This window comes from Lissotriton vulgaris, chromosome 5 (assembly GCF_964263255.1).
Source record: "Lissotriton vulgaris chromosome 5, aLisVul1.2, whole genome shotgun sequence".
Taxonomy (NCBI): domain Eukaryota; kingdom Metazoa; phylum Chordata; class Amphibia; order Caudata; family Salamandridae; genus Lissotriton; species Lissotriton vulgaris.
In genome coordinates this window covers 820,613,678-820,635,284 of record NC_141693.1, presented here as the reverse complement: position 1 = coordinate 820,635,284, position 21,607 = coordinate 820,613,678, and the positions used below count along the sequence as shown (strand labels likewise).

The 21,607-nt window shown below is 47.5% G+C and overlaps 1 protein-coding gene across 3 annotated transcripts in view; it reads right to left on the bottom strand.

Annotated features, from left to right (window-relative positions):
• LOC147711647 (WASH complex subunit 2-like) overlaps positions 1-21,607 on the bottom strand; it is a 735,247-nt gene that overhangs the window by 674,953 nt on the left and 38,687 nt on the right. For all 3 annotated transcript variants that reach the window (XM_086922303.1, XM_086922305.1, XM_086922304.1), the window contains exon 3: positions 15,530-15,595. In XM_086922303.1, coding sequence (XP_086778429.1) covers positions 15,530-15,595 — 66 coding nt within the window. The remainder of the gene's footprint in view (positions 1-15,529; positions 15,596-21,607) is intronic.

Below are 21,607 nucleotides of genomic sequence, written 5' to 3'. Positions count from 1 at the left end.
AGGGGAGTGCGAGTGAGTCGGGGCGGGAGGGGGGCACGAGTGAGTCGGGCGGGAGGGGGGCACGAGTGAGTCGGGCGGGAGGGGGGCACGAGTGAGTCGGGCGGGAGGGGGGCACGAGTGAGTCGGGCGGGAGGGGGGCACAAGTGAGTCGGGCGGGAGGGGGGCACAAGTGAGTCGGGGCGGGAGGGGGGCACAAGTGAGTCGGGCGGGAGGGGGGCACAAGTGAGTCGGGCGGGAGGGGGGCGCGAGTGAGTCGGGCGGGAGGGGGGCGCGAGTGAGTCGGGGCGGGAGGGGGGCGTGAGTGAGTCGGGGCGGGAGGAGGCGCGAGTGAGTCGGGGCGGGAGGAGGCGCGAGTGAGTCGGGGCGGGAGGAGGCGCGAGTGAGTCGGGGCGGGAGGGGGCGTGAGTGAGTCGGGCGGGAGGGGGGCGCGAGTGAGTCGGGCGGGAGGGGGGCACAAGTGAGTCGGGCGGGAGGGGGGCACAAGTGAGTCGGGGCGGGAGGGGGGCACAAGTGAGTCGGGGCGGGAGGGGGGCACAAGTGAGTCGGGCGGGAGGGGGGCACAAGTGAGTCGGGGCGGGAGGGGGGCGTGAGTGAGTCGGCGCGGGAGGAGGCGCGAGTGAGTCGGGGCGGGAGGAGGCGCGAGTGAGTCGGGGCGGGAGGAGGCGCGAGTGAGTCGGGGCGGGAGGGGGGCGTGAGTGAGTCGGGCGGGAGGGGGGCGCGAGTGAGTCGGGCGGGAGGGGGGCGCGAGTGAGTCGGGCGGGAGGGGGGCGCGAGTGAGTCGGGCGGGAGGGGGGCGCGAGTGAGTCGGGCGGGAGGGGGGCGCGAGTGAGTCGGGCGGGAGGGGGGCGCGAGTGAGTCGGGGCGGGAGGGGGGCGAAAGTGAGTCGGAGCGGGAGGGGGCACGAGTGAGTCGGAGCGGGAGGGGGGCACGAGTGAGTCGGGCGGGAGGGAGGCACGAGTGAGTCGGGCGGGAGGGAGTCGGTGCGGGAGGGGGTCGGGGCGGGAGCGGGTGTACTGCCCCCAGCCCCTTTCTGCCCCAGGCAACGCTGGGGCGGGCTGCTAGTTAAATACAAAGACCACAGCTCTTGGGCAGCATCAATCGGTTTCAGTGTTATTGAAAACTCTATGCCACCATTATCTGGTGTACAAAAGAGTGGTTGATTGCATCATAGGATCTTTAAGGACGTAGGCGTTGAATGATAGCTGAGAACTTAAGGCATACTAGATGATCTCTGTGGGATTCCGGAAGTTCACTGTAATGGGACACAATGGAGAATGTACATCCATAATTGAAAAGAGTGAGTTTTCACTGGTTTAATTTACAATTGAAAAATATGTGGAAGTGGACTTAAAACTCAAATTTTAGATGTCTATCTGTTCTAGAGGAACAAGGGATGCATTGGGACCAACGTTTAGTTATTAAATACAAAGATCTAGCATTATGCCAGGGAAGCGCAAGCAAAACTGCACACCAGTGCCATTTTGATAACAATTCTACATTTAGGCTATCCAGAACCTCAAGTCTATTCAGTAACAAATGGATTGAAGGGAATCAAAATATATATCAAGGATTTACAAAGAATATGCATTACAAAAAGGAGAGTCAATCATAAAAATTCAGCTGTAGAAACTGAACGAGAAGATAGTGATCAGCTTAATATTGTAGAAGAATTGAAGAAAGCAAATAATTAGAAGCAGCAGGACTGGAAGCTGTGAAGGTGTAGGGGGCTATGGAATAGAGTACGAAAGGTAAGAAGAGAGGCATGTAATGTATCCCAAAATGAAACAAAGTGTTTGTAGAAAGGTGAAATATGCAAAAAATGGGACTACAGGTGTCAGGAGAATGAAAGGGGCATTGACAGTAACGAAGGGCAAGCAGGAGAGAGAAGTTTGTTTGGGTTGGATAAGTTAATCAGAAGAAATGCTTTTTAAAAAGGTTAGTTGATGGAAGGCTTGCCTAACCAAAAGCTGGAGAAGAGAGAACTGTAATTAGCAGATTGCAAGATCCATCATGGGTTAAGAATAGGAACAGAGGATGGACAACTTATACTTTTCATAAATTAAAAGAGAAACATGGTTAGGGAGATTCCATTACTGCGTGTCCGAATGGCATGAAGTTTAGCGTTAGAAGGTCTGGTTGTGAGACAGTTGAGTTTAATTTGAAACACTAGACAGTAGGAGTGTGCACTGTTAGTTTAATTTGTTTCTCAGGAAGGAAGAATAAGGAGATAGTGGGATCAGTATCAATAAACAATAGTGTGACATATTTTAGGTGATGTTTGTGAGATATGCAGGATAACGAGTGAAATTGAAGGGAAAGAAATATTTTAATTAGTTGGTGACATTTAAGAAAAGTTAATGTATGTGCTTAAATGCATTAAAGTCCGCTGGAATAAACGATATGTGGATAACACATATTTTGCAGGTAAAGGAGGGGATCTATATTTGAATGCAGTGGATATAAGTGCAACGATTAAAGAAGAGGCCAATGGACAATGGCAGGGTGCAACACATTTATGACACGGAAGAGTTGGACTTAAATGATGAAAAGATCCGAAAGATAGGAGTAATAAACAGTGGCATCAAAGGTTCCAGGATTAAGATGTTATCACAGAGTCAGGGTGGGATGTTCAGAGATGGAAGTAGGAACAAACTAGGGGGCGTGGCTATGGCACATTGCAAGATGGCTGCCTGCTAAGGGAGCTACCATCCTTGAATCTTCCTGAAACCTCGCAGAATCGAGCTGGCGGCCGCGGTCCTCGTCCTCTAAATAAGTGTTGTTTGGCCGGAATTAAGTTGAGAGTGGCTTGGAGAGCGCAAAGGGAAAATGGCAGCTCGCAGCAGTGAAGCTGTGGAGTAATCCGACGCCGCCGAACCTGCTGAGAGGCTGGGCGACATTAATACTGCCATTCGCCTGGGAGCGGTGCTTATCTGTGTTGGCAGTGCTAGCAAATTACAGGCAGCGCTGCTGGGGGTTAACAAAGGACTCACCGATTCCTTGCGGAGGAGAGGAGTGACGTCCGCTGGGCCACTGGTGGGTTTCCGGACCAGAACCTGCGGGACGCCATCACAGAAAGTTTGAGGTGACTGGCGAGGAAGGCTGTCACGGTGGACGTCCCCCCCCCCCGGAGCAGACGGAGAGCAGAGTGATATACAGGTAAGAGAGGTGGGGGCCGGGACGCTCCGGTGCTGGGCACTGGCTCGCTGCGTGGACCGGATCACCCCTGGACGCTAGAGGCGTGCGGGACTGGGGCCTCGTGCTGCGGTCTATTGTGATCTAGTTGGGGGTTCTGTGCCTATCCGGCCTCCTCACTTGGGAGCTTCAGCCTGTGTTGTGTGCGTGGAGTGGAGCATGACAGGAGGACCGGGAGGTTATCTTGACTCCCCAATAGCACGCAACACTCTGGGTGTCCCTTACCCCGCTGACCACAAGGCAGCCGAGTTCCTTTGTGATTTGTGCGTTGAGACTGATCCGGCCGGGGCACTAGCTGAAAGCAGAACCGACGCATGTAGGTGTGTCCCGCGGATGTCAGGCCACTGCAAGTGATCTATTTCTTGAAGAAGGCTGCCTGCTGTTCACTAATAGGGGTGCGCTTTGCCACGGGGAACTTTCTCAGTTGCTCCTATCGGACTGAATGCTATGTGAGCTGCCTGAGCACCAGATTTACTTCGCTCCTGTATGTCAGACATTGTTCATTGACTAGGATTTGGTGTCACTATGTCGTGAATTGATCATCCCGTCTGTGGTCTGGTTCACCTTCTCCCACTGCGTTTTGCTTCACGTTGGGTTGGGGTTCACAACTGATAGCTGGTCATTGGCAAGGCGGACCCCAAACAGCCCAAGTTCCAATTCGAAAGTAAGCACAACACACGCACTGCAGACCCTCTCGGCGACTCGGGCCGCCCAAGGCCCGCCAGGGCATGCGGACGGCCTGGACTAAGATTTGAAATCCATCCTATTGGAACTGCGCACAGGATTAAAAACCATTGATAGCAAAATTGATGCTTTCACTTCCAGCCTTGATGCATTCAAGCAAAAGGTATATAAACATGAAAACAGGCTGGATGTGTTAGAGAACAAGTTGCCGGATACTCATGACTCCACTGCAAAAGCCAGAACCCAGATTCTAAACATGGAGAAGGTGTTGGAGGTCATTAGGGTGAAAAATGAAGATTTAGAAGCGCGCTCAAGGCTCAATAATCTCTGCATCATTGGACTTCCGGAGTCGACAGCCATCTCAAAAATGGAGTCATATATAGAAAATCTGTTGCGGGAAATGTTCGGGCCTGTGCTCTCATCTGTCATGATTGTTGAATGGGTGCACCGGTCACTTGGACCCCGACCAGTACCAGGGGCGCTTCCACGCCCAATCAAAGTGTGCTTACTAAATTATGCCGATAGGGACGCTATCCTTTGAGAGGCGAGGGCCAAGAGTCATCAGGGTAACAATCTCTCTTTTTACCCGGATTACACCCCCGCAGTGCAGGCGGCGAGGAGGGAGTTCATGCCTGCAAAGAGACTGCTGCAATCTGCCTCAGTTCCCTATGCCATGATGTACCCTGCCAAATTAAGAATTAATCAGGATGGTCAAACTCATTTGTTTACGGATTCAAAGTCAGCTCTGAAATTCACAAAACACATCTGTCCCAACAAAGTGTCTAAAACCACCTCTAAGAGTGTACAGACACCGCCGTCTCAGAGTGATGCTGATTGAAAGATTGATCTCATAGCTGCATAATGTTTGGTTTTAGTCCAACTGTGGGTCGATAATATTACACATACTCGCTGGTGCTATCAGAGAAAGTTGGGGGACCGGGCCACGGTGATATGGCGTGGGTGTACTGTCACAAATGTTACTGTCATCTGATAAGGATGTTTTTCTCTAGCATGTAGTATAATACAGAAATTACAGAGTTAGGAAGTTTCTATATAACTGGTACCTGACCACCCTACCGGCTGGTAGGTGTATGTTGCTGTTCCTCCCCACCCAGAGGGTCTTCCCCTAGTTTATTCTAGTATCTATGAAGTAAATGGAGTAGATTTGTGATGTGGGAGGGTGTTTATTCTCAACCTAATTGGAAGGTTGTAGTGGGAGAAGGGTGGGAAAGGAGAGTTCATGTGTCTGCTGCTAGTCACTGTGAGGAATATTGTGCTGGAACGACTGGTCGTTGTGATCACTTGGACACCAGGATTACGGTATGTGTTTATGGGCCTGTGTGTTCTGTCGGGGATGAAGGTTGCTGGGTCAATGCAGTTGTAAATTTTTATTCCACGGAGGGTAATGGGTGTCGACTACAAATTTATCACATGGAATATTAGAGATCTAAACTCTCCCAATAAAATTAGACAGGTGTTTGCATGTCTTAATCGGATAGTGCCCAAGTTGTATTTCTGCAGGAAACACACCTGACCAAAGTCATCGAAACCAAAGTGGCACTCAAGTGGGTGGGGTATTGACTGGCTTCTTCCTACTCGTCTTATGCCAGGGGGTCCTCATATTGATCAGAAAGGGCATTCCATTCACACCATACAAGACTCATATTGATGACGCAGGCTGATGTGGGATGGTTCAAGGTAAATTGGGAAACATGTTAATTACTCTTGTGAATATGTTTGGGTCCATAGCGGATGAGCCAGAGGTGTTTCCCCATATGTATAGCATTTTGCGACAATGGCCTGAGAGCATGTGGGGAGGAGACTCCAATACATATCTGGATCCATCCTTCGATATTTCTAACCCACAGAATACACGCACGCCCAATGTAGCGCATAGTATTAATCAAGCTAGGGTGGAATTCGGACTGGTAGATATTTGGAGATTACGTAATAGTGCAGTTTAGGAGGGAACACATGCTACACCTGCGCACAACAGCTGGTCTAGGCTGGATTATTGGCTCCTGAGTGAGGGTGCAATGGAGTGGGTAACTACAGTGGCCAACTACCTGCAAGCGCTTTCAGACCATAATTCGGTGGTGTTGGAACTGCATATCCCCACTAAGACACGTAGGACATTGACATGGTGTTTCCGCTCAGAGGCGTTGTTAGATCCATTGTATACTGACACAATCCGCACGGCAATAGGGAATTACTTTTTTTAAAACAAGGGCACGGTGGGCAGCGCTGGCACTTAGTGGGAGGCATTTAAGGTAACAATCAGGGGAGTATGTATAGGCACTACGGCTTGTATCCTGAAAGATCTTAGAGCACAGCCTACCAGAATAGAGACGGAACTGCAAACCCTGGAGAGGGGGTATGAGAAGGGTCCGACCATAGATATATTATCGCGCATTCATACATTACTTCAGGACTATAACACGGTCGCGGAGACTAAAATGCACTTTATTTCACGCAGACATGTAGCTCGGAACTTCGGGGAACGGGGTAGACCGGGCTGTAGCTTGGCTGAAAAAATTAGGATTAAAGCAGAATACACACACATTCATAAAATAAAAGACTCAGCCGGTACGGAGCATTATGCCCCCTTAGATATAGTGGAGCATTTCAGAGATTTCTATGCTGGCTTATATGCGTAGAGTGGGGCGGGTTCGGACACAGCGATTGAGGAGTATCTGGAGGGTATTGCATGTACATGGCTCTCAGAGGGCCACCGGGAATATCTGAGTCAACCCATCGATGAAACGGACATAAAAGCTGCGATCAATACCCTACCAAATGCAAAAGTGCCGGGACCGGACGGGTTAACAGTAGAATTTTATAAAGCCTATGCAGACCTCATCACTCAATTTCTATTGGAGGTGTATGCTGAGGCACACGAAGGGGGTGTTCTGCCTCCGTCCCTTAGACAGGCTCTAATAATTTCCCTCCTAAAGTAAGACAAGGTTCCTGACGCAGAGACCGCTGTCTCTGATTAATATCGATGCAAAAATACTCGCTAAGATTCTGGCCAAAAGACTACAGCAACTTATGCCGAAGCTGGTACTGCCGGATCAGTCTGGTTTTATCCCAGAGAGCTCTACATCTCACAATCTACGTACCATTTTTGCAATGATGCACGTACTTGACCTCAATCTACATGCTGAGGCGGTTATGCTAGACAGGGCAAAGGCTTTCGACTCCATTGATTGGATTTATATGTTTAATATTCTGGGGCGTAAGGGGTTTCCACCGATCTTCCTTGGGTGGGTGAGGACGTTGTATGCTGATCCGTCGGCCAGAGTTCGGGTGGGAGGACTGACGTCTGAGGAGTTCTCTATAGAGCGTGGTACAAGGTAAGGAAGCCCTTTATCGCCCCTGATATTTGCCATCGCTATTGAGCCCCTGGCATGTGTAATACGCCAAAGACATAGGGAAACCGCTTTAAATTTTAATCATTGACCAGTGAGTATCTCGCTTAACAATGATGATGTGGTGCTTTTCATGCGCAGACCTGTTCGTTACCTCTCGCAGGTACTGAGGGAGCACATTAAATTTGGGCTTGTTTACGGTCTGAATATTAATTGGGATTAATCGATCATAGTTCCCCTGACAGCAATTACTACTGCGCCACTCCTGGAATATCCAATAGTATGGTCAGCTGACCCACTAAAAATTCCTGGGAATATGGGTTCACCGGGATCCAGAGGTGGTCGTGCACGAAAATTATGGGCGAGCATGTGTGAAGCTAGATCAACAAGTAGAAACCTGGATAGTACTGGCACTATCACTTGCGGACCGCATCGCTCTTGTAAAAATTGTGGTATTGCCCCGTTTCCTTTATTTGTTCTCCAATATTCCCCTAAAGCGAACACAGGTTTTTTTTTTTGCCACATTGCAGTCTTGACTGATAAAATTTATTTGGGGAGGCAAGCAAACGAGAATAGCGTGAGCGACCATCACTCTAGACTATGACAGAGGGGAGGCAAGCAAACGAGAATAGCGTGAGCGACCATCACTCTAGACTATGACAGAGGGAGCTTTGGCGCACCGGACCCGTATGTATACTATTTGAGAGCTCAGGCACAATACTCATATTATTGGTTTCACGGACATGATTTCATACCGCATGTAGCGGTTGAGGATGGCGATGCTTCTCCGGTCCCTTTGCATGCCATTATTATTCACACAAGGCGGAACACTCATAAATCGGAAATAAACACGATAGACACCACCATAGCAGTATGGCAGGAGATAGGCAGACTTACTAATAGACTGCCTCTTTATGCACCGAACTGCCACTGGAAGATCACATGGAGTTATCTGTCACTCAGGAAGCTAAATCCATGCGTATACTTAAAGAGGCGGGGCTGAGCACAATGCAGGATTTTTACCCTGATGGCACATTCCTACATCAGATTTACCACACTCCCATGCGCTTACACAGATATGGATTGAGAGATACTAGTAGGTGTAAACGGTGTGGTCACACATACGCTAATTTCATGCATCTTGCATGGGAGTGTGAGGGAGTGGCTCAGTATTGGGGGCAGGTGGTGCGGAATATCCAAGACATGTTAGGTGTGGAGCTTCAGGTCCTGCCCCAGGTTTGTCTCTTATGTTATGTTCCTCATGTCAGGGTGGCTCTGGGGAAAATTGTACGTATCGCACTACTTTCAGCCAAACGTAGAGTCGCTATAACATGGGAAACCACATGGACGCCACAGGTGCTGCACTGGATCAGAGATATGGTGTACTGCAAGGAAAAACTTGAGCTGTATACTGAGGAACTACCGATTTCATCTAAGCCCAGAGACATATGGGAGCCACTGCAACAGTTTCTGCAGAGGCAGGACTCGTCTGAAACACAGGACTAAAGACTTCTGAACTTTCTGCCGGAGGCGGCTTTGCCCACATAGTCCTACATTGTGCCCCACAGTTTCATATGTAATGTAAATGGTCCAATGGTGTTTACTGATCAAAGGTTTTCGGTGACTAGCTGATGCAGAACGCAGATTGTGTAATAGGTTTGTTGTTTGTGGTTTCCTTTTGAAATGCAATAAACAGATTTAAAACAAGCATTTGCAATGCAATAGGTCTCGTATTAGGAAAGTTTGAGCTATTGGTTTTGTAAATGACAATTTTTTTATTTATGTGTTGTTTTTGAAAATAGCTAAATTAATAGCTTTGTCATTTACAATGTCAATAGTTATAACTTTCGCAAACGTGACACCTATAGCATTTGTAATGCAACATGTTTTGTATTTACGTGACTTAGATGTATTGATATTACAAATAACAATGGCTTTTAATTTTTTTAAATAATTAATACTTAAATAAAAGTGATTGCAATTTATAATGGCAATAGCTTAAACTTTTGTAAAGAACTTTTGTGAAGATTATGTTCAGTGACGAAAATCCAAGAACAGAGATTGAGAGAACATATTTGAACCAGTGATGCTCTGGTGGTGCTGAGTGATGCTGTGGTTGCGTTGAGTGATGCTGTGATTGTGCTGAGTGATGCTGTGGTTGTGCTGAGTGATGCTGTGGTGGTGCAGAGTGGTGCTGTGGTGGTGCAGAGTGGTGCTGTGGTGGTGCAGAGTGGTGCTGTGGTGGTGCAGAGTGGTGCTGTGGTGGTGCAGAGTGGTGCTGTGGTGGTGCAGAGTGGTGCTGTGGTGGTGCAGAGTGGTGCTGTGGTGGTGCAGAGTGGTGCTGTGGTGGTGCAGAGTGGTGCTGTGGTGGTGCAGAGTGGTGCTGTGGTGGTGCAGAGTGGTGCTGTGGTGGTGCAGAGTGGTGCTGTGGTGGTGCAGAGTGGTGCTGTGGTGGTGCAGAGTGGTGCTGTGGTGGTGCAGAGTGGTGCTGTGGTGGTGCAGAGTGGTGCTGTGGTAGTGCAGAGTGGTGCTGTGGTGGTGCAGAGTGGTGCTGTGGTGGTGCAGAGTGGTGCTGTGGTGGTGCAGAGTGGTGCTGTGGTGGTGCAGAGTGGTGCTGTGGTGGTGCAGAGTGGTGCTGTGGTGGTGCAGAGTGGTGCTGTGGTGGTGCAGAGTGGTGCTGTGGTGGTGCAGAGTGGTGCTGTGGTGGTGCAGAGGGATGCTGTGGTGGTGCTGAGTGGTGCTGTGGTGGCGCTGAGGTGGTGCTGAGTGGTGCTGTGGTGGTGCTGTGGTGGTGCTGAGTGGTGCTGTGGTGGTGCTGAGTGGTGCTGAGTGAGAATGTGGTGGTGCTGAGTGAGAATGTGGTGGTGCTGAGTGAGAATGTGGTGGTGCTGAGTGAGAATGTGGTGGTGCTGAGTGAGAATGTGGTGGTGCTGAGTGAGAATGTGGTGGTGCTGAGTGAGAATGTGGTGGTGCTGAGTGAGAATGTGGTGGTGCTGAGTGAGAATGTGGTGGTGCTGAGTGAGAATATGGTGGTGCTGAATGAGAATATGGTGGTGCTGAATGAGAATATGGTGGTGCTGAGTGATAATATGGTGGTGCTGAGTGATAATATGGTGGTGTTGAGTGATAATATGGTGGTGCTGTGGTGGTGAAGAGTGGTGGTGTGTTGGTGCGGAGTTGTGCAGTGGTGGTGCTAAGTGATGCTGGGGTAGCGCTGAGCTGTGCTGTGGTGGTGCTGAGTGGTGCTGTGGTGGTGCTGAGTGATAATGTGGTGGTGCTGAGTGATAATGTGGTGGTGCTGAGTGATAATGTGGTGGTGCTGAGTGGTGTTGTGGTGGTGCTGAGGGATGAGTGATGCTGTGGTAGTGCTGGGTGGTGCTGTGGTGGTGCTGAGTGGTGCTGTGGTGGTGCTGAGTGATGCTGGGGTGGCGCTGAGTGATGCTGGGGTGGCACTGAGTGGTGCTGAGTGGTGCTGCTGAGTGATGCTGTGGTGGTGCTGAGTTATGCTGTGGTGGTGCTGAGTGATGCTGTAGTGGTGCTGAGTGGTGCTGTGGTGGTGCTGAGTAGTGCTGTAGTCGTGCTGAGTGGTGCTGTGGTGGTGCTGAGTGGTGCTGTGGTGGTGCTGAGTGATAATGTGGTGGTGCTGAGTGATAATGTGGTGGTGCTGAGTGATAATGTGGTGGTGCTGAGTGATGCTGTGGTGGTGCTGAGTGGTGTTGTGGTGGTGCTAAGTGATAATGTGGTGGTGCTGAGTTATAATGTGGTGGTGCTGAGTGATGCTGGGGTAGCGCTGAGTGATGCTGGGGTAGCGCTGAGTGATGCTGGGGTAGCGCTGAGGGATGATGTGGTGATGCTGAGTGGTGGTGTGGTGGTGCTGAGTGGTGCTGGGGTGGAGCTGAGTGGTGCTGTGGTGGTGCTGAGTGGTGCTGTGGTGGTGCTGAGTGGTGCTGAGTGGTGCTGGGGTGGCGCTCAGTGATGCTGGGGTGGCGCTCAGTGATGCTGTGGTGGTGCCGAGTGGTGCTGGGGTTGAGCTGAGTGATGCAGGGGTTGCGCTGAGTGATGCAGGGGTTGCGCTGAGTGATGCAGGGGTTGCGCAGGGGTTGCGGTGAGTGATGCAGGGGTTGCGCTGAGTGATGCAGGGGTTGCGCTGAGTGAGGCAGGGGTTGCGCTGAGTGAGGCAGGGGATGCGCTGAGTGAGGCAGGGGATGCGCTGAGTGATGCAGGGGTTGCGCTGAGTGATGCAGGGGTTGCGCTGAGTGATGCTGGTGTTGCGCTGAGTGATGCTGGTGTTGCGCTGAGTGATGCTGGTGTTGCGCTGAGTGATGCTGGGGTTGCAAGGGAAAAACGAGTCTAACAGAGGGCAGAAAAACAAGGGGAAAACGAGTCAAACCGGGCAGTAGGGCACAAACAACGAGTCTGACAGGGGCAGAAGGGCACAAACAACGAGTCTGACAGGGGCAGAAGGGCACAAAAAATGAGTCTAATAGGGGCAAAAGGGCACAAAAAACGCTATGAATAAATGTAAGGTGCAAGCACATAAGGCAGGATGTACAGGAAACGCAGAAATATACAGTAAAGTGACGAAGAGGAGGACGGGGAGGGTCCACAGAGAAGGACAGGGGAGAAGAGGCGCATGAAAGCGGACTCTGCTCACCGAAGGGAAAGTAATTTGCATCTCTCTCAGATTACTGCTGCCGAGGCAGCCTGAGCCTCTCTACGAGACCTAAACAGGCTGTAACTTTGGTGTTTACACATTCTAACAGGCAGACTCTGCCTTGTCCTCACAACAAGCCTCGAAGCACCTGACGTTTTGGTAACCGTGACCTGGCCAACCCGGGAATGTTCCAGCTTCATGTGAACTCTTTCAGGGCAGGTTATCAAACAACCAGCGAAGGCAAGGTGTGCAAGTTACATTTCAGGTCCCACAGTCGCAGGTTTGGAAAACCCCACTTGCCCTGTGCGGCGCTTATGATCTGCGTGTATTTAACGGCTAGAGGCCTCACACTGTGTGCTGCGTGCAGGCAGCAGCGGCGAATCTGCACTGCATTATGTGGTGTTTGTCCTTCAATTAAGTCAAAAGCTTTCATTTCACAGCTCACTGTCACTCGGGCGGGCTTTTATCTGAGGTAATGAACAGGAATGCCCTCAGTTAGGAGTCACGTGGTGCGCTGCGTACATTAACTCTTTCCAAGCTGAACAAAAGTTTGTGGTTGCTCGCCGTATTACCTAGCACTGTTTTCTGAAAAAAAGAACTTGAGCTGCTTTCAAATAATGGATATTTTTCCAAAACGAGAAGCTATTTACAAGTTAGTACTCATTCCAGGTTGCCTGGAATTGCCATAACCCCTATTTTATGGGCAGCAGTTGTAACAACAACTCTATCACTATTCGTAGGGCATCCCTACAAACCATGCAAGGACTTTGAGACATGGCAATATTCGAGCACAAATAAAAATAAAGTCCAGTATATGATAATACCAGAAACTTTATTAGACAGGAACGCATCCTCAATGTTTAAAATTTTTCAATATAAGGTAGGTAAATAATATTGACGTGTACAACTCTCCGAAATGTATTGTTCATGCTGTTATAAAGGAACTTGTGTTATTGCATGGCAGTAAGATGTAGCAATGTAATCAATTTGCATATGTTATTACAAAAGCATATATCTCATGAACAAAATTACATAATAAAAATAAAAGCAATATAAAGAGATCACTGTATAAAGTATAAACCGCACAATTAGAAACTCCTTAGTTCGCGATAGTTGTCGTCAGTACATAACTCCATCACCCTTTCCTGTCTTCAACTCACTGATCACTTGACCAAAGATTTAAGCAATGTACAAACATTACTAATAATCTGTTTCTACCTCATTCACTTGTTACTGTTAGCACGTACATACTCTTACCCCCTCCATCTGTCTGGGATCGGATATGCCAGTGCATTAAATGAGCCGGCACTGTCCGGTACTAAGTACCGGCACTTTTTAAGAGGGGGAGAGTACCTGCACTTCTCAAGCGAGGCGTAATACTTTTAATTGGAGAGTACCAGCACTTCTCAGAAGCAAGGAGGTACTCTGATACAGGGTACCCGCACTTCTACTTTCCATTTAAGCACTAGATATATACCACATACTTCCACCTTTACAAAATGGTGAAAGCACATCATCTGAATTCACATATCTGCGTGTATAGAGCTGAAGAACATTCTTGAAGTGTTCGCAGAGAACAGCACTTCGTTCAAGACCTCTTCAGTTCAAAAAGTTATTTATGTGGCAGCCGGGAACAGAGCACTACAGTTCTTCAAACTCCCAACGAAAAGCGTGCACAAGACACAAACTACTTTAAGATAAATACAATAATTGTGCGGGATTACCATACCTCATATGCACAGAGACTAACTCCTAAACGCTGTGCTGAAAAGGCGTCACCTATTACACCAATTTAATAGAGCTCAACGAATGGCTTCGGGAGAATGAAGGGCTGTGTCGGCCCTGCAGGGACTCGACCTAGGGACCTGTAGGTCACTTCACACGCCCAGTCATCCCACCAATTAAACTCGATGACGACATTTCAGCTGTAACCAGACACACGTGAGGGGGTAAGGTTGCGAAACCTAACAGCAAAACACGAGCTTTAAAGTACCATGGAGGGGACTGCCCATCACAAAATTCACACTATCGCCAAAAACAATAAACCACATGCGCTGGAAACACTTATGGAATTAGGACAGTGACCACAAAGGAACATACGGCGGCCATTCTAGGCACATACATGAAAACACGGACACGTCAATATGTTCACAGCACTTCATCAGCAAACAGTTTATTGCAATGTGAGGAACGAGGCGCTTAAAAAAAAATTATTAGTAAAGAATGCGTCCGTGAAACCAAGCTAGTTTTGGGGAGGAACTAGAAGCGCGTGGTGACGTCGGAGGTTTCAGCTATAGGGCTTAGTGTATTGGGAAAGGCAGAGAGGGGTGATGAAAACACTGGGTAAGAAACGGGTGATGAAAACTCTGGTTAAGAAGAGGGGTGATGAAAAAACTAGTTAAGAAGAGGGTTGATGAAAAAACTGGTTAAGAAGAGGGATGACTAGGACGGCAGATGGGCACACAGAGTGGAATACGGGACAGGAAGGGGTGATGAAAATACATGGCAAGGAGAAGAAAGAAAACAGCGGTGCAGGGGGGCGCGAGGAGTGGCAGACGAGGCACATAGTGGGAAACAGGGGACAGGAAGGGGTGATAAAAACACAGGACAAGGAGAGGGGCGATGAAAACACCGGCAAGGAGAGGGGTGAGAACAGAGGGGTGCAGGGGGGCAGCAGTTAGTGGCAAATGAGCAAGCAGTGGAAAACATGACAGTAAGGGGTGATGAAAACACAAGACAAGGAGAGGGCGAGAAGAGAGGGTGGCAGACATCCGTGGGCAGTGAATAATTAGGGGAGCAGCAGCCTTTGATGTGCCGGCCAGGCAGCGCTGGGAGGGGAGATGGGCACGAAGGAAGGAGAAATGCGAGTCACGGCCTGGCGGCTGTGAAGTGTGAAGCAGTGGGCGGGGAAACAGATCCCTTTGAAGCTCTCGGAGGCAGGAGCAAATGGTAAGGGGAGGAGAAATGCTGCTGGAAGGCTCGGGCAAGCTCGTGCATGAGGACGTCGTGCAACTCTAGAAATCCGCTGGTTTAGCTTTTTGATTTCACTCCAATAGGTCTCTCTACGAGACCTAAAAAAGTAGGAACAAACTAAGCATGAATTAAAAGCTGACAAGGAAGATAGGCATATAAGTCAAAGATGTGAGATGCCAACAGAACCACATCTTAGAGGCAGTAAATATACAGCGGGTCAGGGCCGGACTGGGAACCAGAACCGGCCCTGGCAAAGTGCTCGGCCGGCCCCCCTCCCCCACTCCGGGAGGAGGGGTGGGGGGGGGGGGGCGTTTTTGTTACAGGGCCGTTTTTGCAGCATACCAACCATGCGGCCCAATGGGGGATTGCCGGGTGCCCGCAACGGCCAGTCCAGGCCTGCAGAGGGTTATCGTAAGAGGGCATGGAACGAGTACAAAGAAACTAAAGCACACAGAGAGGGGAATAGCGAAATGTAAGGAAATGTATCCGTTCTATTTTAACATTTGTTGTGCTTTAAATTTTTCTGACACTGAAGAAAATCTGAGGCTGATGGATGTGACAACATACACTTGCATGCTACGGTACCTTTAAGGTTAACATCATCCACTTAAGCACAATAAAAATAACTTCAGTTAAAAATAAACACCTAATAAAGTACCTGATCTTGTTTATCTCCTGTATCAGATTTTGGAATGGGTTCTGCAACTTCTTCATCATACACCCTCTGTACATAACAAGATAGAAAAATTCAACTATTGTACAATGTAGTATATAAAAATATAAAATATAATGAAATAAGCTGCAGATAGCGGACATTTGCAGCATAATGAGAAGCAACACAAAGAACAACTTGCCCTAGTTTGTATTTCAACTACAATCTAGAAAACCTTTTTTACATCATTTTCAGAGCTCACTAAGCACAAAAGGAACTAACAATTTTTTTCCATACGTGAACATGGAAAAGCACTGACACATTGCACTTGTTTAACAATAAGTGGAAATAGCATAAAAATAATTTGCATTCTTTGATCCTCAGTAGAGATCCCTGGCATTTCTGCTACCTTAAAATGTGCACACAACATCCAACATATGGCAGATTTTTCAGCCTGTCCTGTGGTTGTGGCCAAATCCTTCTGTGCAAAAAATGGTTCAGGCATCCTTCAAGTAATAAAAGTGTTGTAAGGAGTAGTTTCTGTCCTGTAACTCCAGTTATGTAGTAGGGGTATCTCTGTTATAGTCATAATCTAGGTTAATCTATGCTTATAAGTGGAAGAGGTTCTGTATCTGGTGCCAGTCTAAGAACCATTACCCGACGAAGTGCAAGGAAGATGTCATCCTTCCTTACCTTCTACATTTGGCGCAGTCTGGACTTCATGTTCATTCCATTAAGGTTCATCTCGCTGCATTGACTGCCTACAGGAAATACCCTTCACAGACTTCCTTCTTCCAGATCACTGTGATCAAAGATTTTCTGGAAGGCTTGAAGAAAGTATTCCCTCCTGTCAGGCTTCCTTCGCCTTCATGGGAACTGAATGTGGTGCTGTCCAGGTTGATGAAGGAGCCTTTTGAACCTATTCATAAGGCTTCGTTGCAGCACCTGCCCTGGAAGGCGGCGTTCCTCGTGGCCATTACATCGGCCCGCAGGGTGAGTGAAATTCAGGCGTTGTGTTGCCAAGAACCTTATACTGTATTTAATGCTGCTAAGGTTGTTATGCGTACTCACCCTAAATTTCTTCCCAAGGTTATTTCTGATTTTCATGTCAACCAGACCATAACTTTGCCTACGTTTTTTCAGAATCCTTCATCTCCAGCGGAAAGGTCTCTCCATTCCCTGGATGTTAGGAGGGTGTTGAAATTTTATCTGGATAAAACCAAAGATTTTCGTAGGTCTGACCAGTTGTTTATCAATTATGGATCAGTCAGGACGGGTCTTGCTACCTCTAAGCAGTCCATTTCTAGGTGGATTGTGTCCTGCATACAATTGTGTTACCAAAAAGCTAATAAGACCTTAGGAGGTAAGCCTAAGGCTCATTCCACCAGGGGCAAAGCTGCCACGAAGGCTTTGCTCTGTAATGTTCCTATTGCAGAAATCTGCAAAGCAGCCATTTGGAAGTCGGTTCATACCTTTGCTAAGCATTACTGTCTGGACACTGATGCCAGGGCAGATGCTCAGGTTGGACAGGCTTCGCTGCGGAATTTGTTCGCACAATAGTAGTGTTAATTTCTTTCTCCACCGCCACTTTAGTGTGGGGATGGGCTTGCCATTCTATTTACTAGATTATGACTTTACACAGAGATCCCTACTACAGAAGGAGTAGTTTCTGTCCTGTAACACCAGTTCTGTAGTAGGGGTATGTCTGTTATAGTCATAAGCGCCCGCCTTCCTCCCCGGTGGAGATAATTCTTCATGTAAGGAATGCTACAGGTCTGGCGTGCTACGCCTTCAAAAAGAACTGAAAGTAAGAGGGACCTGCTATGCATTCTGGGATACTGGGAGAAAGTTCTCTTAAAGGCACATTATTCTATTTAAGCCACATAATGGCAGCCTATGGGGCTTGTCTGTCCATGCCTTCCTCTCTATGATTCCAGAGTCTTTTACTGGTGGAGGCAAGTTTCTCTATGGTAGAAACTGGGCAGGCTGTGTTGTGTGTGGTGTTGTTTGGTGGAATTTCTAGTTGAAGTACTGGACAGTGTAGCCTGTGTACTGTGTATATAGGCTGCATTATTTGTCTTTAAATTCTCTCTTAAGTGTCTTTGCAGTTTCTGCATGATTTGACAATTTAAGAGATTATTTTTGATTGCCGGGATCCACGCACATGGGCGGGACTATTCACTAGATTAGGACTATACACAGAGATCCCCTACTACAGAACTGCTATAACCTTTAGACAGTTAATATTATTTGGCAATGTTCTCAACATGTAAGAATGAGAATAAAATACAGAACTCAGCTGAATAGAAAATTCGTTCCCAATGTCCCCAAGGGGGTAAGGTGATGTCCCTAGGTCAAAAGAGCGTTAGTGGTAATTGAGAACTACTGTCATTTACATCAATTGTTCATCCTCAGTTCATCCAGAATGAGATAGTAAGCTCCTCACAAATGTGCATTTGTCCCTACCTTAACATGCCTATCAACCAACTCATTCATGTGTCCACCCACCATCATATGGCCACTCACAAAACATTACATATGACCGAACATCTTCCATTATATGTATACGCAAACACCAGTATACGCCCACACACCCCGCACCCCAACAAACAATTACAGCCACATTTATAAACCCACAGCCATGAACATCTCCATTACATCTATCATCAAATGCCCAAACCATCCACAAACATTGCACTCACACAATTACATATTTACGTATACCGAGAAATGTAGACTTATAAACAAATTATTTGAAAAGTCAATAATTCACTATTGCTGAATTTCAAGAAACTGATAATGGCATGGAAATGCTATAAATCTTTAGGGGCCTGCCTATAGAAAGACTACTAGAGAGAACTGAGGGATAAACAATAGATATGTGCACATTCAAGCTAGTTCTTGCACAATAAATGCTATATATAGGTTTTCCAGCCAATAAAACTGTAGAATTTACATAACAATAACATTAAAACTTTCTTTAAGTTGAAGAACAGATGTATCATGATAAGAAGAAGTCAGAGGAGACAGTGAAAAAGTATACAATGTACATGAGTCACCAGAGACGAAGAGTGGAGGAAGAGAAGTAATGCAGGAGAGAGTATATTCCTGCTCTGATGTTTTCTCTCCCACAATGCTGTGCAGGCCTCCTTTTTGCCAAAACAACAATGAAGAAACTAGTGTAGGAAAAAGAGGCAGGTACTTGGATAGGTCTAGAGGGCAAGGCAAGAAGCGCAAATCAACCACAGGTACTGCAACATTCAACAGCCCCTATGTACCTGAAGTAGAACCTCCTCCTGTTGCTGGACACATTTTGAGGGCTTCTATGCCCAGAGTTACACAACAGACTAGAGAGACCAGATGTAACTGGTGCCACCTGGGATGTAGTTAGCTTCTAGACAAAGCCCAATATCTTTTCCTGTTGCCATGGGTGACAGTAACAAGACTGGAACTGGGAATGGGCAAGGGAAACGTACCTTAGACAAAGGATTTGGTTGAAGACATGCCACCACATACCAGGTTGTACATGTTTTGGGGAGAACGCATATCCATTTTACGCAATCAAAACCACCATCTTGTCAGGATGGACACTTCTTCTGGAGGACCCACAACCCACCTCACACTCACTTAGTAGATGTGCCAGACATGATGCATCCAATTGACCCCAGTTATGGGGGATGGACAGACATTTTGCTTGGAAGCACCAGTAGGCAGATCCCCCTCAAAGATACTGCTTAAAAAGGGCTGTCCCCGGGACCAGAATTACACTGCCATCACCAACAGTAACCACCTTCCCTAGGCTGAGGGTGTAGTATGTTTTCTCACTCAGCATGGGAGTCAACTTTTGGTCACATCATCTGCTTTCCCATACCCTCCACACCACATGGCTTGGTTCCGATGGTCATAAACAAAAACAAGATGAAGCAACTCTAGTGGGTTTCCATTATTGTTGAGATAACTATCCCCCTGGATTTTGCGCAGCAGGCACAGAGGGCAAATGTAGAACAGAGGAGGAGAGCAATAGGAAGAGAAAGAAAAAGAAAGGGAAGGGAAGAGAGATGAAGAGAGAGAGTGAATATTAATAGAAAGAAAGAGACGGGAACGAGTGGGATGATTTGAACATATGCCCGGGCTACTTCTGGTTTCCAGGCCTGCCCTAGTGAAGGGGTTAATGTATAAAGAATGTCTGTTCTGTAGGGTAGTTTATTAATTGTTAAGTGTGCTTTCAGATGCCCTGTTATGACATTTAAAAAATCCCAAACGTAAGTGGGCTGCTCCAAATCAACAAGATATGCTTTTTTAGGCCTCGCCTTCTAGACAGCAGCCTGTTGTGAAACACATTGTCAGCTTATAGTGGCCTAAGAACCTGCCCATTTATTACCATTGCTTGGTTTCATTGTCACTGATTTACTTGCTTGTGTGGTCTTTCCATCCTCTTCTTGTGTTTGTTACTACCCTGGAGAATGGATGCAAACTTGTATCCTTCCACTGCTCTGCTTTTCAGTCGCTACTTTTTTCTTTTTGCTTAAGCACTCCCGGGAGTGCTTGTGCTTTCCAGCTGTCTCCATCATGCACTTTTCTCCCCCCTTGAGTGCTGCTCTGTAGTCCGTGTGCTTCTACGCCACTCCGTCCGTGTGCTTCTACGCCACTCCATCCGTGTACCTTTCTCACCCATGTGTTTCTCCCTGCTAGCTCCATGTTGCTCTCTCCCCAGTGCACCAATCTGCTCTCTCTTCGCGTCCTTTCTCACACCTATGCTCTCCATGCTGCTTCCTTCAGCCGTGAGACCCCTGGGTTGTTTCCCCTCGCCGGCACCCCTGCTTGTTGCTTCACCCCACCACCACCTGTGTTGCTTCCCCCTACCCACGTTCCAGTGCTGTATCTGCCCTCATTTTTTTCTTTTAAGTTATTGATCAAACTCGGACCGGTAGCTAAATTGGAAAAAAAAGGATTATGTACTTACCCAGTAAGCATCTGTACTTGGCATGTGGAGTTGTAGATCCACATGCTTTGCATACTCCTGCCATCTAGTGTTGGGTCCGGATGTTTGCACGTTGTTTTTCTTCGAGGAAGTCATTCCAGTCACAAGGTAAGGTGACACCTTTCGGTGATAGTGCGCAAGGGCATCAACTACATTGTTAGATTGTTTTCCAGTAAGAGGATGAGAATGGAGTAAGTGAGTATAGTATAGCGATGTCCATGTGTATGTAATGTAGATAGTGAGAACTGCAACAAATGCAGGTGCCTGTGGAGATGGGAGGGCGTATGTGAATGTACAGTTCTATATGGCAAGAACAGATGCTTACTGGGTAAGTAACAATTTGTTTGAGGCATGTGTGCTGTAGATACACATGCTTTGCATAGACTATAAAGCACTTATCTCCCAAAGCGGTGGCTAACCAGTAGATGTTGCAGTTGTCTGGAACAGTGTCTTTAGCACGGATTGGCCTACAATGATTTGTTGATGTGCTAACCCATCCACACAATAGTGTTTGGTAAATGTATGTGGTGTAGACCATGTTGCTGCCTTACAGATGTAAACTATGGGAATGTTATCTAAAAAGGCCATAGTTGCTCCTATGTTGTGAGTGGAATGAGCTCTAGGAGGTATAGATAAAGTTCTCTTAGCTTTAGCATAGCACGTCTGAATACATTCAACAATCCATCTTGAAATGCCAAATTTAGACATAGTATTTCCCTTGTGAGGGGGAGCATATGTAACAAACAGTTGCTTCTTTTTTACGAAAATCCTTTGTCCTTTCAATATAGTACAATAGTGCTCTTCTGACATCAAGTGTGTGAAGAGCTCTTTCTGCTACTGAATCGGGCTGAGGAAAGAAGACAGGTAACGCAACCGATTGTTTAATATGAAAAGCAGAAACTACTTTAGGGAGGAACTTTGGGCTGGTGGGAAGAACTACCCTATCTTTATGAAGCTGAAAGAAGGGTTCTTCTACGGTTAATGCCTGCAGCTCACCAACTTTTCCTTAATGAGGTGATTGCAATGGGAAAGGCAACCTTCCATGAGAGAAACTGTAACAGACAGTTGTGTAATGACGCAAAGGGTGGACTCATAAGTCTTGT